Consider the following 19,567-nt stretch of genomic DNA (forward strand, 5'->3'; position numbering starts at 1 on the left):
GAGGTGGGCGTGCAGGGCAGACAAGATCTCCAGAGAGTCAGATGTGGCAAGCTTGAAAGAATATTTCAAGTATAATTTTGAACTTGGAAACCAAACAAAATAAAACTGTATTGTTTTCATACTACTTATTTCAGAAGGTAAAGCTACAAAAAAAATCCTTTCATTTGGTGAAAAACATGATGATAATTTTCAAGAGGTGGACATAATTTTCTGAGGTTGGGAGGGTTATCTCTAAGGACAGCAAATTATTGACATTTCTCAAAAGAAGTCATACAAATGACCAACATGTACATGAAAAGGTGTTCAGGATCATTAACTTAAAGAAATGCAAATCAAAACTACAAAAAATTTCATTTAACATCTGTTAGAATGACTTTTATAAAAAAAAAAGACAAAAGATAAGAAGTGTTGCCGAAGATGAAGGAAAAAAGGAACACTTATGTACTATTAGTTCAAATGTATTTTAAATAAGCAAACTAAATATCATTTTTTCCTAATAAATCAAAATATTGAGCCTAAAAAAAAGGGTCTATAGACTTCACATTTAAGTTCCAAATACCTGGGGTTTCTAAAGTATACTTGATATTAATTTCTCCTTTTGATGTTAATTTTTCATTTAAATGTTTTTCTCTGCAATCACCCCCTGTGTTTTGTCAGTCTCTTAACTTTACTGAGGCTTTCAATGGCTAAGTCAAAGATCTCTCTTGGTAAATGTCACATTTCACTTTAAATTATGTGGGCTATTTTCAAATATCTTTTGATACTGAATTTCTATAATAACATAATTCCACAGTAATAAGAGAACAGACTCTATGTGATATCAATATCTTTAGACCATGAAGTGTTTGCACCTTGTTTGGTCCCCCTGAATATATTCCAGTGTCTCTTAGTCTATGCGAACTTAGATAGAACTTGTATCTTACTGTTGTATGAAAACTGTATAAATCTTAATTATGCTGAATTGGTTCATAGTGCATTTCAGGTCTACTATATCCTCCTACTTTTCTGTCCATTTTATAAATTTTTTGGAGTTTGATACTGAAACTCCAATTAAAATCTTAATTTATCTACATAAAAAGTAATTGCAATATACAGTTGAACTATATGTAACTTTGTTCTGTACTTTCCAAGTCTCCTGTAAGTGTGCTATCACACTTTCATAATTTAAAAAAGAAAAAGAAAGAATAAAAAAAGGAACCCATAGACTTCAAGACAAGGGACACCGCTCTCCCTGAAGAGGAAGAAGGAAAGCCCCTTGTGCAGCTCCCTGTCTAGGCTGCAGGCAAGCACATTTAAGATCTAATTTGGAACTGCCTGCAAAAAAAATGTGAGCAATTCAGGGGCACTTCAGAGAAGAAACATAGTAAAGGATTCATGTGGGCACAGATTCAGATTCTGATTCCACCATTTATTCAGTTCAGTTCAGTCACTCAGTTGTGTCCGACTCTTTGCAACCCCATGGACTGCAGCATGCTAGGCCTTCCCTGTCCATCACCAACTCCCAGAGTTAGTGGTGAAAATTTGGGGAATTTTCTCCATCTATGAAACCATGATAATAAATCATACCTCATAGAGATATAGTGGGGAATTAATGAAATAATGTAAAGAAGTCTCTTGACACATAATAAACATTTAACACATAATAATCATTTAGTTAATGGCTGCTATTATTATTATTATTGTAAAAGTTTGTACTCATGAAATTTTCAGTTAGGTTGAAAATTCATTAGAGCCCTAATATCCAGTTTGTTTTAAGAAGCCAAAGTTATGTAAGATATGCAACTTTTATTTTAAATTTTCCACTCAGTGTGTTTTGAATAAATAATACATATTTGCTCAAATGCATTCTAGTTTATTTAGTCTTTTAGTAAGCTAGAGTTTAGGATACTAAAATAATCAAATTGCTTTCTTTTAAAATTTTTTCTATTTTTTACCAAATATTTATATATCAGTTCTGAGCTGGTACTCTCATGAATTATTTCAGCTCATCTTTAAGACAAAATTGGAAACTGACACAATACAATTTTTACTTCATAAAAAGAGAACTTAGAAACAATAAGAGATGTACCCTAAATTACACAGAGCAAGGCTTTGAGCTGGGATTCAAACCCAAGTTGTTTCTAATTCTGGGTACTTAACAACTGGATAGTAGAACAATGATGGCTATCACTTACTGCACACTTGCCCCATGAAAAGTAAAATTAACATTCTAAAAGTTTTCCCTCAAAAATAATAAGTACTTTAGGACAAATTCCAAATAATTCATAAGATTAAAAAATTGGTTTTAGCATAAATTAGGCTCTATATTTATTCAATTCTTTACTGTCACATTATTGGGATGAAGATTATTGGATGAAGATTATAATTATTCATATTTTTAAAAACTATCATTAAAAAACATATCTGATACATGACATGTATAAATGAAACAGGGAGTGAAGCAGTTTTTTATCTGCAATATTCAAGTACCGAAGGCAAGCATGCTCTGAGTGAGGAGTCTGGAGGTAACATAGAGGGCAGGATTTGCTCCCGGTGTCCAGATCTCATTCTCCCACTGCGCGTCATGAGGATCTGAGTTGTGAGTACATGTATGTTTGTGTGCATGCTGTATTATGTATGTATGCACTTGGGTGATCTTATTAAACCACTCACTCTTTCTGGAAACTGGACCATCCAAAGGACTCGTTTTGACTGACCATGGTTTCTGTCCAAGTAGGCTTACCAGAGGTCGTTAGTGACTAACACCTAAGAACATTTGCTACATAGAGTAGATTTTCTTATATGAATGCAGAACAGGAAACTTACCAAATCTCTTAGGCAAAATCCTAGCTAAGCTGAATAACTGTAAAGGGAACAGTTATTTTCCTGCCATGTGTTGGCAGTAAGGTCACATATATTATCAGGTTACAAAATCTATGCAAATCTGTGAAAGGTGATACATATTATAATTACAAAAGAGCATAACTAAATATTATAGTTCTTATCTTTAAAGTCTCCATGATTCTTTAATCTATCAACTGATTTCATAATATAGTGTTCACTATACTATTTTTCTCCTGGGCCCCAGAAAAAAAATGCCACCTCAAGAAACTAATACTTTGTTCAGGGCCTTGATTTAAAAATATTTACTGCTATCAAAGTAAAGGTTTATTTTAGGATAATGGGATTTACATACAAATCATTGAATTTAATACATTGTATCACATTGTATGTAAGTGTAAAGTGCAGTTATTATACAAATTCTACTCTGTGCTGCTCAGATAGGCTTCCCTTCATTAATATGACTAAGTTTTCTAGTTTAGATATTAAACCTTAAAAAAAACTTCACTTTGAGAATATTATACCTGAGATGTATGTTCTATGGCACTTTGCATATGTTCTTATTCCAAGTGAACCAATTCATCTTTCTTTAATTTTGTCTTTTAACAGAACTCTTAAGCACTTCTAAGACAAGAATCCCAGAGAATCACAAACGCGGAGAAGCAGAGTCCAAGACGAGCTTGGAGATGTTGTGTGGTTACTCCGGGTGATGCGTTAAGACTGTGTGGGAGCACATCCTTGAGGATACATGATACTTTAGGAAAGATTTTTCTTTGGAAACACAGAATCAAGTTATTTTCATTATAAAACAATGGAAATATTTTACCCCAGACATAAGTACCCATCTTTACCATTAATTTAAAATTTCTGAAAGTTTAAAATAAAAAAATTTATATATCTTCATTAGAGTCAAATATTTAAAACTTAGGAATCATGCCATCAGATAGCATAGCAGCTTTATTGCTCTTTTCATTTTTCATATATTTATTAGAGATATTTTAAATAAATGGTAACCTGTGGATTACAGAAGTGAGAAAAACACTCTTGAGGTGACATTTCTTCACTGATGAGTGAAGTCCTTTAACAGCTAAATGAATGACAAGTTAGAAGCAGACCTAGCCCCATCAGTCCTTTAACAGCTAAATGAATGACAAGTTAGAAGCAGACCTAGCCCCATCAGCGGCTATGTGACCTTGAAGAAGGGATATGGTCAACGACTTGGTGATTCTACAGACACTGCGAAGGTCCCGGGAGATGCCAAAACCAGGACCCAAAAGCTGAGTGCGGCCCGATACCGTGTTTAGCATCACAGGAGGCTTCACAGGTTCTCTGCTTGTCTGTGAGGCTCTTTGAGGGCAACACAAGTAAGTTCGAGCCAAGCAAACTGCTCGGGGAAACATGAAAACGGGTTTGCCAGGACAACTGCACCACGCTAGCATCTAAGTTCCTTGGAGATGGTGTCTTCACTCAGATCTTGGGAGACTCACTCCTGCCATCTTTTTGACCAAGTGGGCCCCTGGGGCTGAATATTCCTGTTCCCAGAAATACCAGGTCCAAATGAATCATCTCCAGCTGGAATGTTCTCTTGTATTTATCGAACTCTTACTATAGGTAGAGTGTAGGATGAATCATCACATGAAATGTTCTCTACAAATTTGGGCTTCTAAAAAAAGCAGCAGCATATTGAATTCTGAGTCGTGTTTGTCTCTGTAACACCACATTTTTGCTCCAGTTCCTTTGCTCAGCCTAAAATGCCCTCTGTTTTCTAAAAAACCCTGTATTTTTCTGGAGAGTTTCTTGACTTGCATTCTTAACTTCCTTGCCTGCTGCTTTCTTACTCTCATGGCCCTTATGAAGATGGATTTGATCAACTTCTGCCAGGGTTGAGCCTCTGAAGCTCTTGTACTGAGCCCCGTTTGCTGAGAGCACCTTTTCAGGAGTTGAGAGCCTCCTTCACAGACAACCTTATACCTAGTTTTGTAAGTTTTGGAGTTTCTGCAAATAGGATCCAAGAAATGCCATCTTGGTGCACAGAATTCAATTAACAATATTCAATACCAATCTTAGTAAATTATGTTTTAGAGTATAACAGGCAAATTTTATCTGTTTTCCCATCATTCATCATGTAAATGCATATAAATCTTACTTTACACCCCACAATAAAGAAGTCTAATCTATTTTATAGTCCAAGTTCTCCAGTGATTCTGTACTTGGCTTAAAAAAAAAAGAGTTCCCATATTCAAGTAATTTTTAAAACCCCATTAATCTGAAATCTTAACAATCTGATTGTTACTTTAGGAAGAGGCTGGTGAAATGAATGTACAGAGCAAATGTGGATGGAGTGATCTCTTTTAAGACTTAGGAGATTCAGTAGTGTTCTCTGGAGGACACTGCATTTTGAAGGAATTAGACCTTTAAACAGGTGTCTGAAGGAACTTTTACTTATTGAAGAGTTTTCGTTTAATGACAGCAGCCCAAATACCTTGCAGCACGGTATCACTGTCTGACAAAGTCTGCTACGTTTTACAGAGTTTGACATTTGCAAGAGTAGAGAATTTGCATATTGGACTGAATAATTCCTAAGAAAAAGCAGCAACAATGAAGCATTCAGACATCAGAAACATGCTTAAGCAGGACTCAGAAAGTACCTTCTGAACCTCCTAGCACTTCAGCCTCACTCTAGTGACAATGTTAGGTTAATAACCACAGGGTCATGACCATCTAGATAACGAGGCAGTAATTAGTGCAGCTAGAAGAGCTATGGAAATTTATGTTAAACTTATTTTACTGAAGAAGAGAATTTTCTTAGCATCAAACATGTGAACTCTAGTAATTTAACAATTTAAGTGAAAAATAAGACAAGGTAATTGCAATTTAATTTACAAAAATAGCATTTTTTTTTCAAGTTTGCTGAATAAGTATGCTAACTTCTTTTTTTTCCATTTATTTTTATTAGTTGGAGGCTAATTACTTTACAATATTGTAGTGGTTTTTGTCATACATTGACATGAATCAGCCATGGATTTACATGTGTTCCCCATCCCGGTCCCCCCTCCCACCTCCCTCTCCACCCGATCCCTCTGGGTCTTCCCAGTGTACCAGGCCTGAGCACCTGTCTCACGCATCCAGCCTGGGCTGATGATCTGTTTCACCCTTGATAATATACATGTTTCGATGCTGTTCTCTCGAAACATCCCACCCTAGAATCATCTTTACAATATTAGCGAAGAATGTAAAAACCATTTTACTCATGGATTGAAATAGATTTCTTATATTGTTATTTATCATATCTCATGTGGTACTATATTTTCAAATGTTTAATTTATGTCTGCAGTGAAATGCATATTAAAAGATACTATATCATATGATTGCTTATTTGAGGATTCTAAAAAAATTAATATAAATTAACTTATTTCCAAAACAGAGATAGAGTCATAGATACAGAAAACAGACTTATGGTTTCCAAAGAGGAAAGGAGGGGAGGGATAAATAAGAAGTCGGAGATTAACATATACATACTACTATACATAAAACAGATAAACAACAAGGGCCCACATATAGCACAGGGAACTATATTCAATATCTTGTAATAACCTGTAGGAGAAAAGAAGCTGGAAAGTGTAGATTTATTTTATTTATATCTATCTATATAAATAGATATATCTATATAGGAATAGATATATATCATTGTGTGTTACAGAATCATTTTGCTACACATCTGAAACTAACGCAACCTTGTAAATCAAAGAAAAAGAAAGTAAGTGAAGTCCCTTAGTTGTGTCTGACTCTTTGTGGCCCCATGTGCTGCAGCACACCAGGCTTACCTGTCCATCACCAACCCCTGGAGCCTACTCAAACTCATGTCCATTGAGTCGGTGATGCCATCCACCCATCTCATCCTGTGTCGCCTCCTTCTCCTTATTCAATCTTTCCCAGAAACAGGGTCTTTTCCAGTAAGTCAGTTCTTCGCATCAGGTGGCCAAAGTATTGGAGTTTCAACTTCAGCATCAGTCCTTCCGATTAATATTAAGGACTGATTTCCTTTAAGATTGACTGGCTGGATCTCCTTGCTGTCCAGGGGACTCTCAAGAGTCTTCTCCAACACCACAGTTCAAAAGCACCAATTCTTCGGTGTTCAGCTTTCTTTACTGTCCAACTCTCACATCCATACATGACCACTGGAAAAACCATAGCTTTGACTAGATGGACCTTTGTTGGCAAAGTAATGTCTCTGCTTTTTAATATGCTATCTAGGTTGGTCATATCTTTTCTTCCAAGGAGCAAGTGTCTTTTAACTTCATGGCTGCAGTCACCATCTGCAGTGATTTTGGAGCCCATGAAAATAAAGTCTTTCACTGTTTCCATGGTTACTCCATCTATTTGCCATGAAGTGATGGGACCAGATGCCATGATCTTAGTTTGCTGAATGTTGAGTTTTAAGCCAACTTTTTGACTCTTCTCTTTCACTTTCATCAAGAGGCTCTTTAGTTCTTTGCTTTCTGCCATAAGGGTGGTGTCAGCTGCATATCTGAGATTATTGATATATCTCCCAGCAATCTTGATTCCAGCTTGTGCTTCATCCAGCCTGGCATTTTGCATGATGTACTCTGCATGTAAGTTAAGTAAACAGGGGGACAATATACAGCCTTGACATACTCCTTTCCCAATTTGTAACCAGTCTGTTGTTCCATGTCCAGTTCTAACTGTTGCTTCTTGACCTGCATACAGATTTCTCAGGAGGCAGGTAAGGTGGTCTGGTATTCCATCTCTTGAAGAATTTTCCAGTTTGTTGTGGTCCACACAGTCAAAGGCTTTGGCATAGTCAATAAAGCAGAAGTAGATGTTTTTTCTGGAACTCTCTTGCTTTTTCGATGATCCAACAGATGTTGGCAATTTGATCTCTGGTTCCTATGCCTTTTCTAAAACCAGCTTGAACATCTGGAAATTCACAGCACATGTACTGTTGAAGCCTGGCTTGGAGAATATGGAGCATTACTTTGCTAGCATGTGAGATAAGTGCAATTGTGTGGTAGTTTGAGCATTCTTTGACATTGCCTTTCTTTGGGACTAGAATGAAAACTGACCTTTTCCAGTCCCGTGGCCACTTCTGGGTTTTCCAAATTTGCTGGCATATTGAGTGCAGCACTTTCACAGCATTATCTTTTAGGATTTGAAATAGCTCAACTGGAATTCTATCACCTCCACTAGCTTTGTTTCTAGTGATGCTTTCTAAGGCCCACTTGACTTCGCATTCCAGAATGTCTGGCTCTAGGTGAGTGATCCCAACATCATGGTTATCTGGGTCATGAAGATCTTTTTTGTATAGTTCTTCTGTGTATTCTTGCCACCTCTTAATATCTTCTGCTTCTTTTAGGTCCATACGATTTCTGCCATTTATTGTGCCCATCTTTGCATGAAATGTTCCGTTGGTATCTCTTAATATTTTTGAAGAGATCTCTAGTCTTTCCCATTCTACTGTTTTCCTTTATTTCTTTGCATTGATCACTGAAGAAGGCTTTCTTATCTCTCCTTGTTATTCTTTGGAACTCTGCATTCAAATGAGTATATCTTTCCTTTTCTCCTTTGCCTTTAGCTTCTCTTCTTCTCTCAAGTATTTGCAAGCCCTCCTCAAGACAGTCATTTTGCCTTTTTGCATTTCTTTTTCTTGAGAATGGTCTAGATCACTACCTCTTCTTCAGCGTCACAAACCTCCATCCACAGTTCGTCAGGCACTCTGTCTATCAGATCTAGTCCCTTGGATCTATCTCTCACTTCCACTGTATAGTAATAAGGAATTTGATTTGGGTCATACCTGAATGGTCTACAGCTTTTCCCTACTTTCTTCCTCTCACCTTCTCCCCCCTTCCCTCCGTACTCCTCCTCCTCCTTCCCCATGCACCCGGCAGGGCCAGAGGGACTGACAGGTGTTGTGAGGAGGCATAACCAGAGGCTCGGAGCCGGCGATGCCAAACCAGGACCACGCAACCTGGGAAGCTCAGTTGAGTTCACAGTTGCCCTGTGGGTTTTACATCTCATCAGAGAGCTCTCCCCATGCACATTGTGGAGCAGAAGGACATGCGCTTTTCTGCAAGAACTCCAAAATTACAACTCTCTGCTGAACAACCATTGACAGGACAATGTTGGATCCCACCAAAAAAATTTACCCCAAAGACAAAGGAGAAGCCCCAGCAAGAGTGTAGGAGGGGCAAAACTGCATTTAGAATCAAGTCCCACACCCTGCCAGAGACACTCGGAGGACTCAACAGAATCTTGTGCGCACCAGGAGACGCCACAGACACTGAGCCAGACCTGAGTGTCTGACTGTCTGAGTGTCTCCTGTGCAGGCACAGATGGGTCAGCAGCGGCCCGCTGCAGGCGCAGGGCTATGGGTGCAGCAGACCTGGGCATGGCATGAGCCCTCTTGGGGGAGGTCGCCATTAACCCCACCAGAGAGCCGCCAGAACTTACACAGGACTGGGAAACAGAGACTTGGAGGCACAGACAGAACCTTGTGCACCAGGATTGAAGATAAAGGAGCAGCGACCCCACCAGAGACCGACCCAGACTTGCCCGTGAGTGTCCAGGAGTCTTTGGCAGATGCGTGGGTCAGCGGAGGCCCGCTGCAGGGTCGGGGGCACTTACTGAAGCAGTGTATGGGACCTTCTGAAGGAGGTCGCCACTATCTTCATTACCTCCACCACAGGTCAAACAACAGGGAGGGAACAGCCCCAGCCACCAACAGAAAACTGAATTAAAGATTTACTGAGCACGGCCCTGTCCATCAGAACAGGAACCAGTTTCCCTCTCATTTCAGTCTCTCCCATCAGGAAGCTTCCATCAGCCTCTTATCCATCTCCATCAGAGGGCAGACTGAAAACCACAACCACAGAAAAGATACTATACCAAATATAAACCTGTGAAATTAAGAAGCCTTAGGTCTCTTAGAATAATGGCCAGTGTTCTGGAGCAACTGTTTTTTTGCAAAGGACGAGACAGCAAACATTTTAGAATCTCTGCCACAATCACCGAACGCCATTGTGTACCACAAAAGCAGCCTTAGCTTCGATGAAGACACATGAGCATGACTATGTTCCAGTAGAACCTGATTTACAAAATCACACAGCAGGCATTTTTTTGGCAGCCCTCCGGCAGGGCCACAGTTTGCTGACTCACTTCCACCTCCTCCCAAATACCAGACTTGTTCTGGGCACTTTCCCTTCCTATGTGGTACAACTGAGTAAAACAGTCACAAAGTTTAATCAAGTAGCAAATCAGCATAGCTTTTCCCCAGGAATTCCAGGAGTACCCAATTCACCTTTAAAACCAACTGCACCCTGAAATACAGAAATGGTCATTAGCAGTTTTTTCAAACAATGTACTAACTGCTCAGGTTGGCATAGATGAGTTCCTTTTGCACACACCAAAGAGTATACCTTAAGTTCTTTCTTCATATTATTCACAAACTGCTGACAATAAAGCAATAGAAAGTTAGCAGTAATTATCAACGTGCTAATCAAAACTCAAACCTTCTCCACACAGACATAAACAATTTAGCTTTGCTATTTCTTTTACATTTGTCAAAGATAAGGAATGATTCTTTCTCTGTTCCTTCAACTAGTACCTGGTGCTTTCAAATCAAATGAGTTAGGAAATTTCAGACTCCAAGATACCTATATTTTTATATTTAGTGTACCTGACCTTCCACTGCATCCTCAAGGAAAATCCCCGAAGCCGCATTATTCCATTTGTCTGCTTCCTGCCCTTCCACTTGCCTGGAAAAATTTGCTCAGTGAAGCTGATTTGAACCTTTAATTGCTTAAATGACTCTTCACAAATTCAGTCTAATAAACTTATCCTTGAGACAGTGGAAACTAATGTAAACTGTTTGAATTTCTCTATCACTAATGCTTAGTAGAGATTAATAAATGCATCAGAATTTTATGAGTATATAATACTATTATTACGTTGATTTAAGGTACACAAGTAAATGTCAACTTCAAGTTCCTACAGATTAGATGAGATTATATCAGATGCAATAAAATTACAAAAACAAAAAAGAACTTGTCAATTAATCTAACATGTTCAATATTGGATTAGAAAGGATGGAAAACTATTCTTTACTTCCATAATGACATAGACAAAAAGTCAAAACCATAAATATTAAATCCTACTTCTCTGAGGTTATCACTAAAGGGAAAATATTCCTTCTTTAACTATTATGAACATATTTTGATTATGAATATGAAAAATTATTTATTATTGGTGCAATGTGTCTTTGGAAGGGGCATGTAAATAATGTTGGATTAGAAATAATGGGAAATTCACTAGTAATCTCTGGGTTAACAGACTAGACCACTCAGAGTGGAAACTTTCATAGACTGAGATTAGAAGGTAGGGGTAGTAGAAAAAAATCAATACTCAAGTTTTTCATTATAGAGTCAAGTAAATTGACTTATTTCAGCTTAAATTATTTTGCTTTTTCTCTGAAACTATACCAGCAAAGCAATTATTTCATAAAGCCTATACTTTGGGGGAAATTAACTTGATAGGGAAGATAATAATACAAAAATAAACTGGAAAATTATTCCCCAAATAGACCTCAGATCATACTTCCCCTTAGGTCCAGGAACATTGAAATTAAGTGCTCCTTTATAAAACTCTGAGGGAATTTTAACTCTGAAGTGGGTGAAGGTATTAACAAGGGTCTTAAAAAACTGAGAAAGTAAAGCGGTTGCTAAGTAATTAGGTTGCTAACTATACTTGCAAAGAAAAGGGAATTAAAAGATTCATAAAATTACAATAATTGAGTCTAAATTAAAGAAAAGCATTAATTATTATTTCATGCAATGTCATCCAGAGTTTAGTCTTGGAGAGAGGGCATGGTTAGAGCGGTTTGATTAGGTGACCTGACACAGAATGCTCATCACAGTTATGTGTTTTACGAGCAGCAGTTGAATCTCAAATCGCCTTTCTCCATGAGAGCGGGTCATCAGCTTTATGAAGAAAAAAGCAGCCGTAAATCAGACTAATGAAGCTTCACAGTGTAGGGGAGAAAAATAGGCAGTATAGGTAAACATTAAGTCAAGCCAAAACTTGGGGCATTTTTCCAAATATTTTTGATTCTTCGCTAACTAGTTGGCAATATCAAACTAAGGCTATGTAAAGTTTTTTTCTAAAGCTTTTGCTTTTTAAAGGAAAAGTGTAGTAGAACATTAGTGAATAATCTAACAGTTCTTTATGATTTAGCTTGCCTAGTTCTTTCTCTACAACCTGACTCTTCACCTTGCCTGGCAAGGGCCCCTGGGCAACTGGGGCACAGAATTCACAGGTTCCAGAAACAGCTGAGTTGATGACTTAGTCTTTCTTTGTGGTATAACATTCATTCATTCATTCAACCTATTTTTAGCTACTATTATGTGCTGTTCTATGTATGGTGCTTGCAGAACTCATATTCTAGTGGGGAAATAAACAGAGGCATAATAATAAGATGGCAAGTAACAATACAAGTGCTAAGAAAATAAAGAACATAGAGGTAGAAGGAAAGGATGCTTTTTACATAACAATGCCAGAAAGACCTTTCTATTTTAAAGTGATTTATGAGACAGAGCCTAAATGATGTGACGGAAAGAGCCAAGTGAAAATCTAGAAGAATATTCCGGGTATAGGTAGCCTGGTACACTGACCCTGGAACAAACATGAATGGCGGGAGTGTGGGAGCTAATATAGAGACGGTTAGTGGGGTAGGACGGGCTTGACTCATTGCGGGGAACACTGTGGCCCATGGAAAGAGCGTCAGTCCTACCTTGAGGGAAACAGGAAGCCACTGGTGGGTTCTGATACACATGGAACAGGATTTACTTACAGGACTATTCAGAACAGTTGTCTAACTCATAGCAAACTGGCATAAATAAAAGTAAAATTTGCTCTTTATAAAGCATTCACAGATCACAGTAAGGATTCTCAAAACTTAACACCTTTAGGAATGTTGTAATGAGTAGTACATAATTGGGAAAGAGACTTGGGAACTGTGTTTTCAAAACTTGTCTTGTTTTATCTCCTTGAGCCAAAAGTAAAGTGCACCAAAAGACTAGTAATATATACCTTATAGTTAATAAGAAAAATTAAATTACAGTTACCTCTGGATGGTTCCTAACCAGCATCATCTAAGCATAACAATGTAAGGAATCTCTTGAAAAACCAGCACACTATATTAAAGAAAAGTCTTGTCAAATAATATTGGGAACAAAATAAACACAGATTTGAATGAAAGACTTAAATCATTGACCTTTTGAAGAAATAAATATCATTAAATTATTAATATTTATTATAAGTAGCCATATAATAACAGCTCAAAATTTTTATAACCTAAAACATTTAATCAATTGAAAATTATAAGGGAATCTTTCACAAAGAGATCTGTTTGCTTTTGATCAAGCCACAAAAGAAACTAAACTCAACGTAAAAGGATTATCCCCACCTCTCTTTCAACGTGTAAGCAATTACACTGCAGATAGGAAAGCAGAGAAAACATACATTTATTAAATATCTACTCTGTGCAAATTCCTACTGAGTATTTCTTCATCACAATAAGCTGCTGACTCAGCATTATAAAGCATCAGTTTCAAAGCAAGTAAGAAGTAGACAGGATTGAATCCTAAATGATTCAGGCTCCAAAGTGATACTCTTGCTAATACACTGCCCCACCAACCTAAATATCCTTTCTTGGTCTTAACAGACCAAAAGGAAAACTTTGAGAATACCATCTGGTTGCCTCAGTAACACTCTACTTCTGATCATTTCACAAAATCGACTATTCAATATGCCTAAGAGCAAAAACGACTTCTGATCTTCAAACTATACAGGCACTAATTTGAGCATCTACTCTAATAAATTATGAAAATTATACACAAGACCCAAACACAGATGGAAAGCCATCTTTATTCACTGCACATTAAAGCTGTAGAATCAGAAAGTACAATAAGAACAGAAATTTACTCAAAATCAAATCCTCAAAAGAAAACAATACACCTATGTTTATTGGCAACCCACTCCAGTATTCTTGCCTGGAGAATCCTGTGGACGGAGGAGCCTGGTGGGCTGCTGTCCATAGGGTCGCACAGAGTCAGATACAACTGAAGCGACTTAGCATGCATGCATGCATGTTTACTACAAGTGCAAAGAAAGCTGATAACATTCATGCTATGGTCATCTGAATTCATATTTGCACAGCAAGGGTTATTCTGGCTTAATTAAATACTGGTGCACATACTGAAACAATAAAGTAAGTATACTGTTTAATTATTTGCCTTGTTCTCTAGATTATCAATATATTTTATCCCAGCTGTTTTTGCCTTGCCACTAAAATTTCTTGTCATTATGACTTTTGGGTAGTCTGGATGTTAAAACAAATGTTAATGTTTTTTAAATGTGTCATAAATGGAAAACTTTTTAATACATTATAACTCACACAGTTTTGTATATTTTATATATTTGGGATTTAATAAACATGCTAATTATCATTTGTATTTCTGTGATATCAGTTGTGACATATCTCTTTCATTTTTTATTTGAGTCCTCTCTTTTTCCTTTGTGAATTTAGCTAACTATAGGCATGTCAACTTTTTTTTTATCTCTTCAGAAAATCAGCTCTTGGCTTCATTGATTTTCTTGATTGTATTTTTATTCTTTATTCTATTTATTTCTGTTCTAATTTTTATTTGCTTCCTTCTACTAACTTCAACTTCATTCATTTTTCTTTTTCTAATTTGTTAAAGGCAGAAAGTCAGGTTATTTATTTAAGCCTCTTCTTGTTTCCTAAGGCAAGCGCCTATCACTATGAACTCCCTTCCTGGAACTGCTTTTGTTGCATCCCACAAGGTTTGGTATGTTATATTTCCAGTTTCATTTGTCTCAAGGTACTTTTTAATTTCTTTCTTTATTTTTTCTTTCATTCACTGATATTACTCAGTAGCATGCTCTTTAATCTCAACATCTATGGATTTTCCAGTTTCATACCACTGTGGTCAGAAAAATATGCTTGATATAATTTCAATCCTTTTAATTCATTAAGACTTGTTTCATGGCCTAAAATACAATCTATTCCATAAAATGTTCCATTTACACTTGAGAAGAATATATTCTGTTGCTTTAAGAGGAAATATTCTATATATATCTCTTAAATTCATCTGGCTCATCTGTCATTTAAGACTAATGTTTCCTTATTGACTTTCTGTCTGGACGAGCTATCCATTGATGTAGTGGGGCATTAAAATTCCCTACTATTATTGTATTACTGATTACTTCTCCCTTTAGGTATGTTAATATTTTCTTAATGTATTTACCTTTATATATATTAGGTGCATAAATATTTACAAATGTTAAATCCTCTTGTTGGACTGACCACTTTATTATATAAAAGTCATCTTTGTCTCTTTTGACATTGTTTAAGGAGTATTTTGTCTGATTAGTATAGCTACCTCAGCTTTCAATTTCCATTTGCATGGAGTATCTTTTTCCATCCCTTCACTTTCAGTTTGTGTGTGTATTTATATCTAAAATGAGTGAGCTCTAGGTAGTATTTAGATGGATCCTGTTTTCAGACTATATTATAAAGCTATAGTAATTAAAACAGTATGGTATTCACATAAAATAGACGTATAGATCAATGGGACAGAATGTTGTTATTGTTTAGTTGCTAAGTCATGTCTACCTCTTTTGTTACCACATGGACTACAGCCTGCCAGATTTCTCTGTCCGTGGGATTTCCCAAGCAAGAATACTGGAGTGGTTGCCATTGCCTTCTCCAAGGGATCTTTCAAACCCCGGGATCACACCTGCATCTCCTGCATTAGCAGGCAGATTCTCCACCACCGAGCCACCAGGGAAGCTCATGGAACAGAATAGCGAACCCCAAAATAAACCCACACATGTATGGTTAATCAATTTATGACAAAGGTGTCAAGAATATACACTGAGGAATGGATAGTCTCTTCAATATATAGTGTTGGCTACTTACAACAGCTAAGACATGGAAGCAACTTAATTGTCCATTGACAGAAGAATGGATAAAGAAGAAGGTCTTACTGTATAGCACAGGGAAATCTGCTCAATGTTATGTAGTAGCCTGGGTGGATGGAAAGTTTCGAGGAGAATGGATAAATGTATATGCATGGCTGCATCCCTTTGCTGTCCACTTGAAACTAAAACAACATTGTTAATCAGTTATACTCCAATATAAAATAAGCTAAGTGAAACAAGTGCTTGGGCCTGATGCACTGGGAAGACCCAGAGGGATCGGGTAGAGAGGGAAGTGGGAGGGGGGATCGGGATGGGGAATACATGTAAATCCATGGCTGATTCATGTCAATGTATGACAAAAATCACTACAGTATTGTAAAGTAATTAGCCTCCAACTAATAAAAATAAATGGAAAAAAAATAAATAAATAAGTTAAAAAAAAGAAGATGTGCTATGTATATACAATGGACTATTACTCAGTCATAAAAAAAGAATGCAATAATGACATTTTAGAAACAGGGATGGATCAAGAGATTAGGTCCATACTAAGTGAAGTAAGCCAGACGGTGAAAGGCAAATATGATATGATACTGCTTATACATGAAATCTGAATGGAAGTACTATTTGCAAATCAGACATTTGGTAAGATATATAATTTTATATCCAAAATGCATAAAGAGGCCATACAACTCAACAGGAAAAAAAGCATACAATCCTATTCAAAGTGGGCAGAAAATCTGTATAGATATTTTTCCAAAGAAGGCATACAGAAGACCAACATCACTAATCATCAGGAAAATGCAAATCAAAACCACAATGAGGTAACATCTCACAACTGCTATAAAGGCTATTATCAAAAAGACAAAATATATCAAGTGCTGGTGAGGATGGTTTGGTTGAAGCTTCCTGTGCAACTTTGATGAATCAGTCATTTAGCAGACTTCAGTTTCTTTTAAAATAAGGAGCCCATGGAGATTATGTAAATAATTTAAAACCATGGACTTCCAAGTTAAGACATGAAAAGAACTTAAATCTGCCTTACCTTGGAAAATAGTAAGAACATAATCAATTCTTAACCTTAGCAGAAATTAATCTATCTAGTAGTTAGCTAACAAAAGACATGACTCAGAGAAGAGGAAGAGGGGAAGAGGACAGCTGCATTCTGAGAAGGATGGGGAGAAGGGAAGGGAAGTCTCTAAGCATGAACCAGATCCACACCCATCTGGCTGTCCCCATCTCCTCCAGCATACTCTCTCTCCAGCCCCCAAGCTGTTCCCTTAGGATCCCTGTAACCCTCTACAGGACCTGTTACATGTGGCCTTGTAAGGTCTTCTATCTCCCTGCAGATGTAAAAATCCTCACAAACAGGGAACATATCCTATTCTTTGTATTTCCTCTAACATCTAGCACTAGGCCTCATGCAGATAAGATGTTCAACAAAGGCAAGCTGTTTGAATAGAGTGATGAAAAATCTCCAGTGAAGACTTGTCAGCAAGCAGGAGTTTGTCAAGTATTTGAAGAAGAAAATGCTAAACAAAGCTAAACCCCAGCTAAGAAACAGACTTTCTTGCTTCACAATTTTGCTTGTGGTTTACAGGTACATTTTGAAAGTGAAATCGCTCAGTCGTGTCTGACTCTTTCCGACCACATGGACTGTAGCCTACCAGGCTCCTCCATCCATGGGATTTTCCAGGCAAGAGTACTAGAGTGGGTTCCCATTTCTTTCTCCAGGGGATCTTCCCAACCCAGGGATTGAACTCAGGTCTCCTGCATTGCAGGCAGACGCTGGCACCACATGAGCTACCATAGAATAGACCAGCCTAATTAGGAATGCAAAAGCAGATTTACATGCTGATACAGTCTTCCTTACTTCAATAATCAGCACTTAAATATATTCAATAGCTTTTTACAGAAATTCATATTTGTGTGGGACACAGAAAAATCAGATGGAAACAATTTTGAAGTCACTTTTGAACACATCCTCTTTCATCCTGACAGCATTCGGTGGTGTCTCACCTGCTCTCCTTTCTGTCCAGGTGAGCCTGCTTCTCCATGAGCAGAAATGAATTCTGTGTTAACACATATTCTGTCACACTGAACTAAATACATATAGTTTATAAATCAGCTGACAATAGCAAGACAAAGCTTTGCTCTCCTGGGAGCTGATACAGATCCCTCTGCAGGGAGTCTCTTCTCCCCCTGCCAAAGGCTCACTACCCACCTCTTGCAAACACCTGCCAGCATCATCTCCTCCTGGAGACCTGTCATGGGCTGGGACGCATGGTCTCCTCCACACCCCCTGCACCTCGTATAGCCTTTCTCACAGAGCTCACACTGCAGTACTGGTTGCTAGAGGAAATGTAAGGTTCCTCTAAACTTCTAACTCACCTTCCTCCCCACTCCTCCAGCCAGGACGGGAAGTGGTAGCAGGAAGCCCTGAGCCTGAGCATGCAAGAAGTAACAGCACCTCGGACCTCTAGGAGCTAGGACAAGTTTTCCTATCCTTGAGTACTGGTATAAGGGAAACTGTCCAGAGGTCACTCAGCCTACTTCAAGGACAGGTCTCATAATGTCATCAACATCCACAAAAGACATTCATGTCCCTCGATGGACCCAGGCTTCCTGACCAGGAAAGGGCAAGCGAAACAAATTCTTTGGGCAATCACAACCCTTCTGCATTCCCTATACAACTCACAGCAGAGGGGAAGTCTGGGTGGGTATTTGGAGTGGACAGATGCAGTCTCCACAGCACAGAGATACACTGTGTGGAGCACCGTTGGATGTGTTGGAGGGCAGGCACTGTGACTCCCTCAGCTTGTGAACTCCCAAAAGTGAAAGTGAAGTGCTCAGTCGTGTCTGACTCTCAGCGACCTTATGGACTGTCGCCTACCAGCCTCCTCCATCCATGGGGTTTTCCAGGCAAGAGTCCTGGAGTGGCTGCCACTTTCTTCTCCAGAATTTCCATGACTGAAGCCTATTCCTGGCAGGTGTTTCATCCTGTCGTACAGGTGGTTCCTCCCTTTATTTTCCTTTTCATTCTACTTCCCTCCCAGGAAAGAAGGTCAGATGGCCTCAGAACTATCCAGATTGAAATCCAGGGAATCCTAACCCCAAGTCTTTCTCTTTAACCCACCCAGGGACGGAGGGACCCAGGCACCTGAGTCAACGCGCAGCAGATGGCAAGTTGCGTTCTGCGCACAGGGCCACACTCACAGGCCTGGCTCATAGTGTGGAGTGGCTTTCCCGTGGGCACAGGTGAAGAGCATACCTTGAGTGGCACGCACTGGCACTGGTCTGTGAGTCCCTGCTTTGCTGGCAGGAATGCAGATATTCTGCTGGCATGAGCAGGTGCTGGTGATGCTGCAGGACCTCCAAAGCCAGGCTGCTCTGGGCACTGAAATCCAGAAAGAGGCTTTAGGATACAGAGTCAATTCCAAACACTGTGACGTTCCCAGCACTGACTCCCACCAAACTAGGCATGGTTGGGTTTACCTGCAAGAACTTGCTTCTAACAACCAAGGTTCACACCAGCATGTGAAAGTCCACAACGACTTTGCCCTTTCACTAGCCTCCTGTGTTTCTATTACAACGATAACATACTAGAATTGTATTAAAATGCCAGGTCTGGTGAGAAATTCTAAAGCTATTATATGTGACTTTATGACAAGTACAGCAACATCAAATATTTATAAGAACTGAATTGTTACAGTAAAATGTTTTACACAAATAA

The 19,567-nt window shown here is 38.3% G+C and overlaps 1 protein-coding gene across 1 annotated transcript in view; it reads right to left on the minus strand.

The window, feature by feature from the left end:
* COL19A1 (collagen type XIX alpha 1 chain) overlaps window positions 1-19,567 on the minus strand; it is a 424,857-nt gene that overhangs the window by 322,567 nt on the left and 82,723 nt on the right. Inside the window, exon 8 of the mRNA XM_070450224.1 lies at window positions 19,106-19,231. Coding sequence (XP_070306325.1) covers window positions 19,106-19,231 — 126 coding nt within the window. The remainder of the gene's footprint in view (window positions 1-19,105; window positions 19,232-19,567) is intronic.

The sequence above is a fragment of the Odocoileus virginianus genome, chromosome 19 (genome assembly GCF_023699985.2).
Source record: "Odocoileus virginianus isolate 20LAN1187 ecotype Illinois chromosome 19, Ovbor_1.2, whole genome shotgun sequence".
In the NCBI taxonomy this organism is placed as follows: domain Eukaryota; kingdom Metazoa; phylum Chordata; class Mammalia; order Artiodactyla; family Cervidae; genus Odocoileus; species Odocoileus virginianus.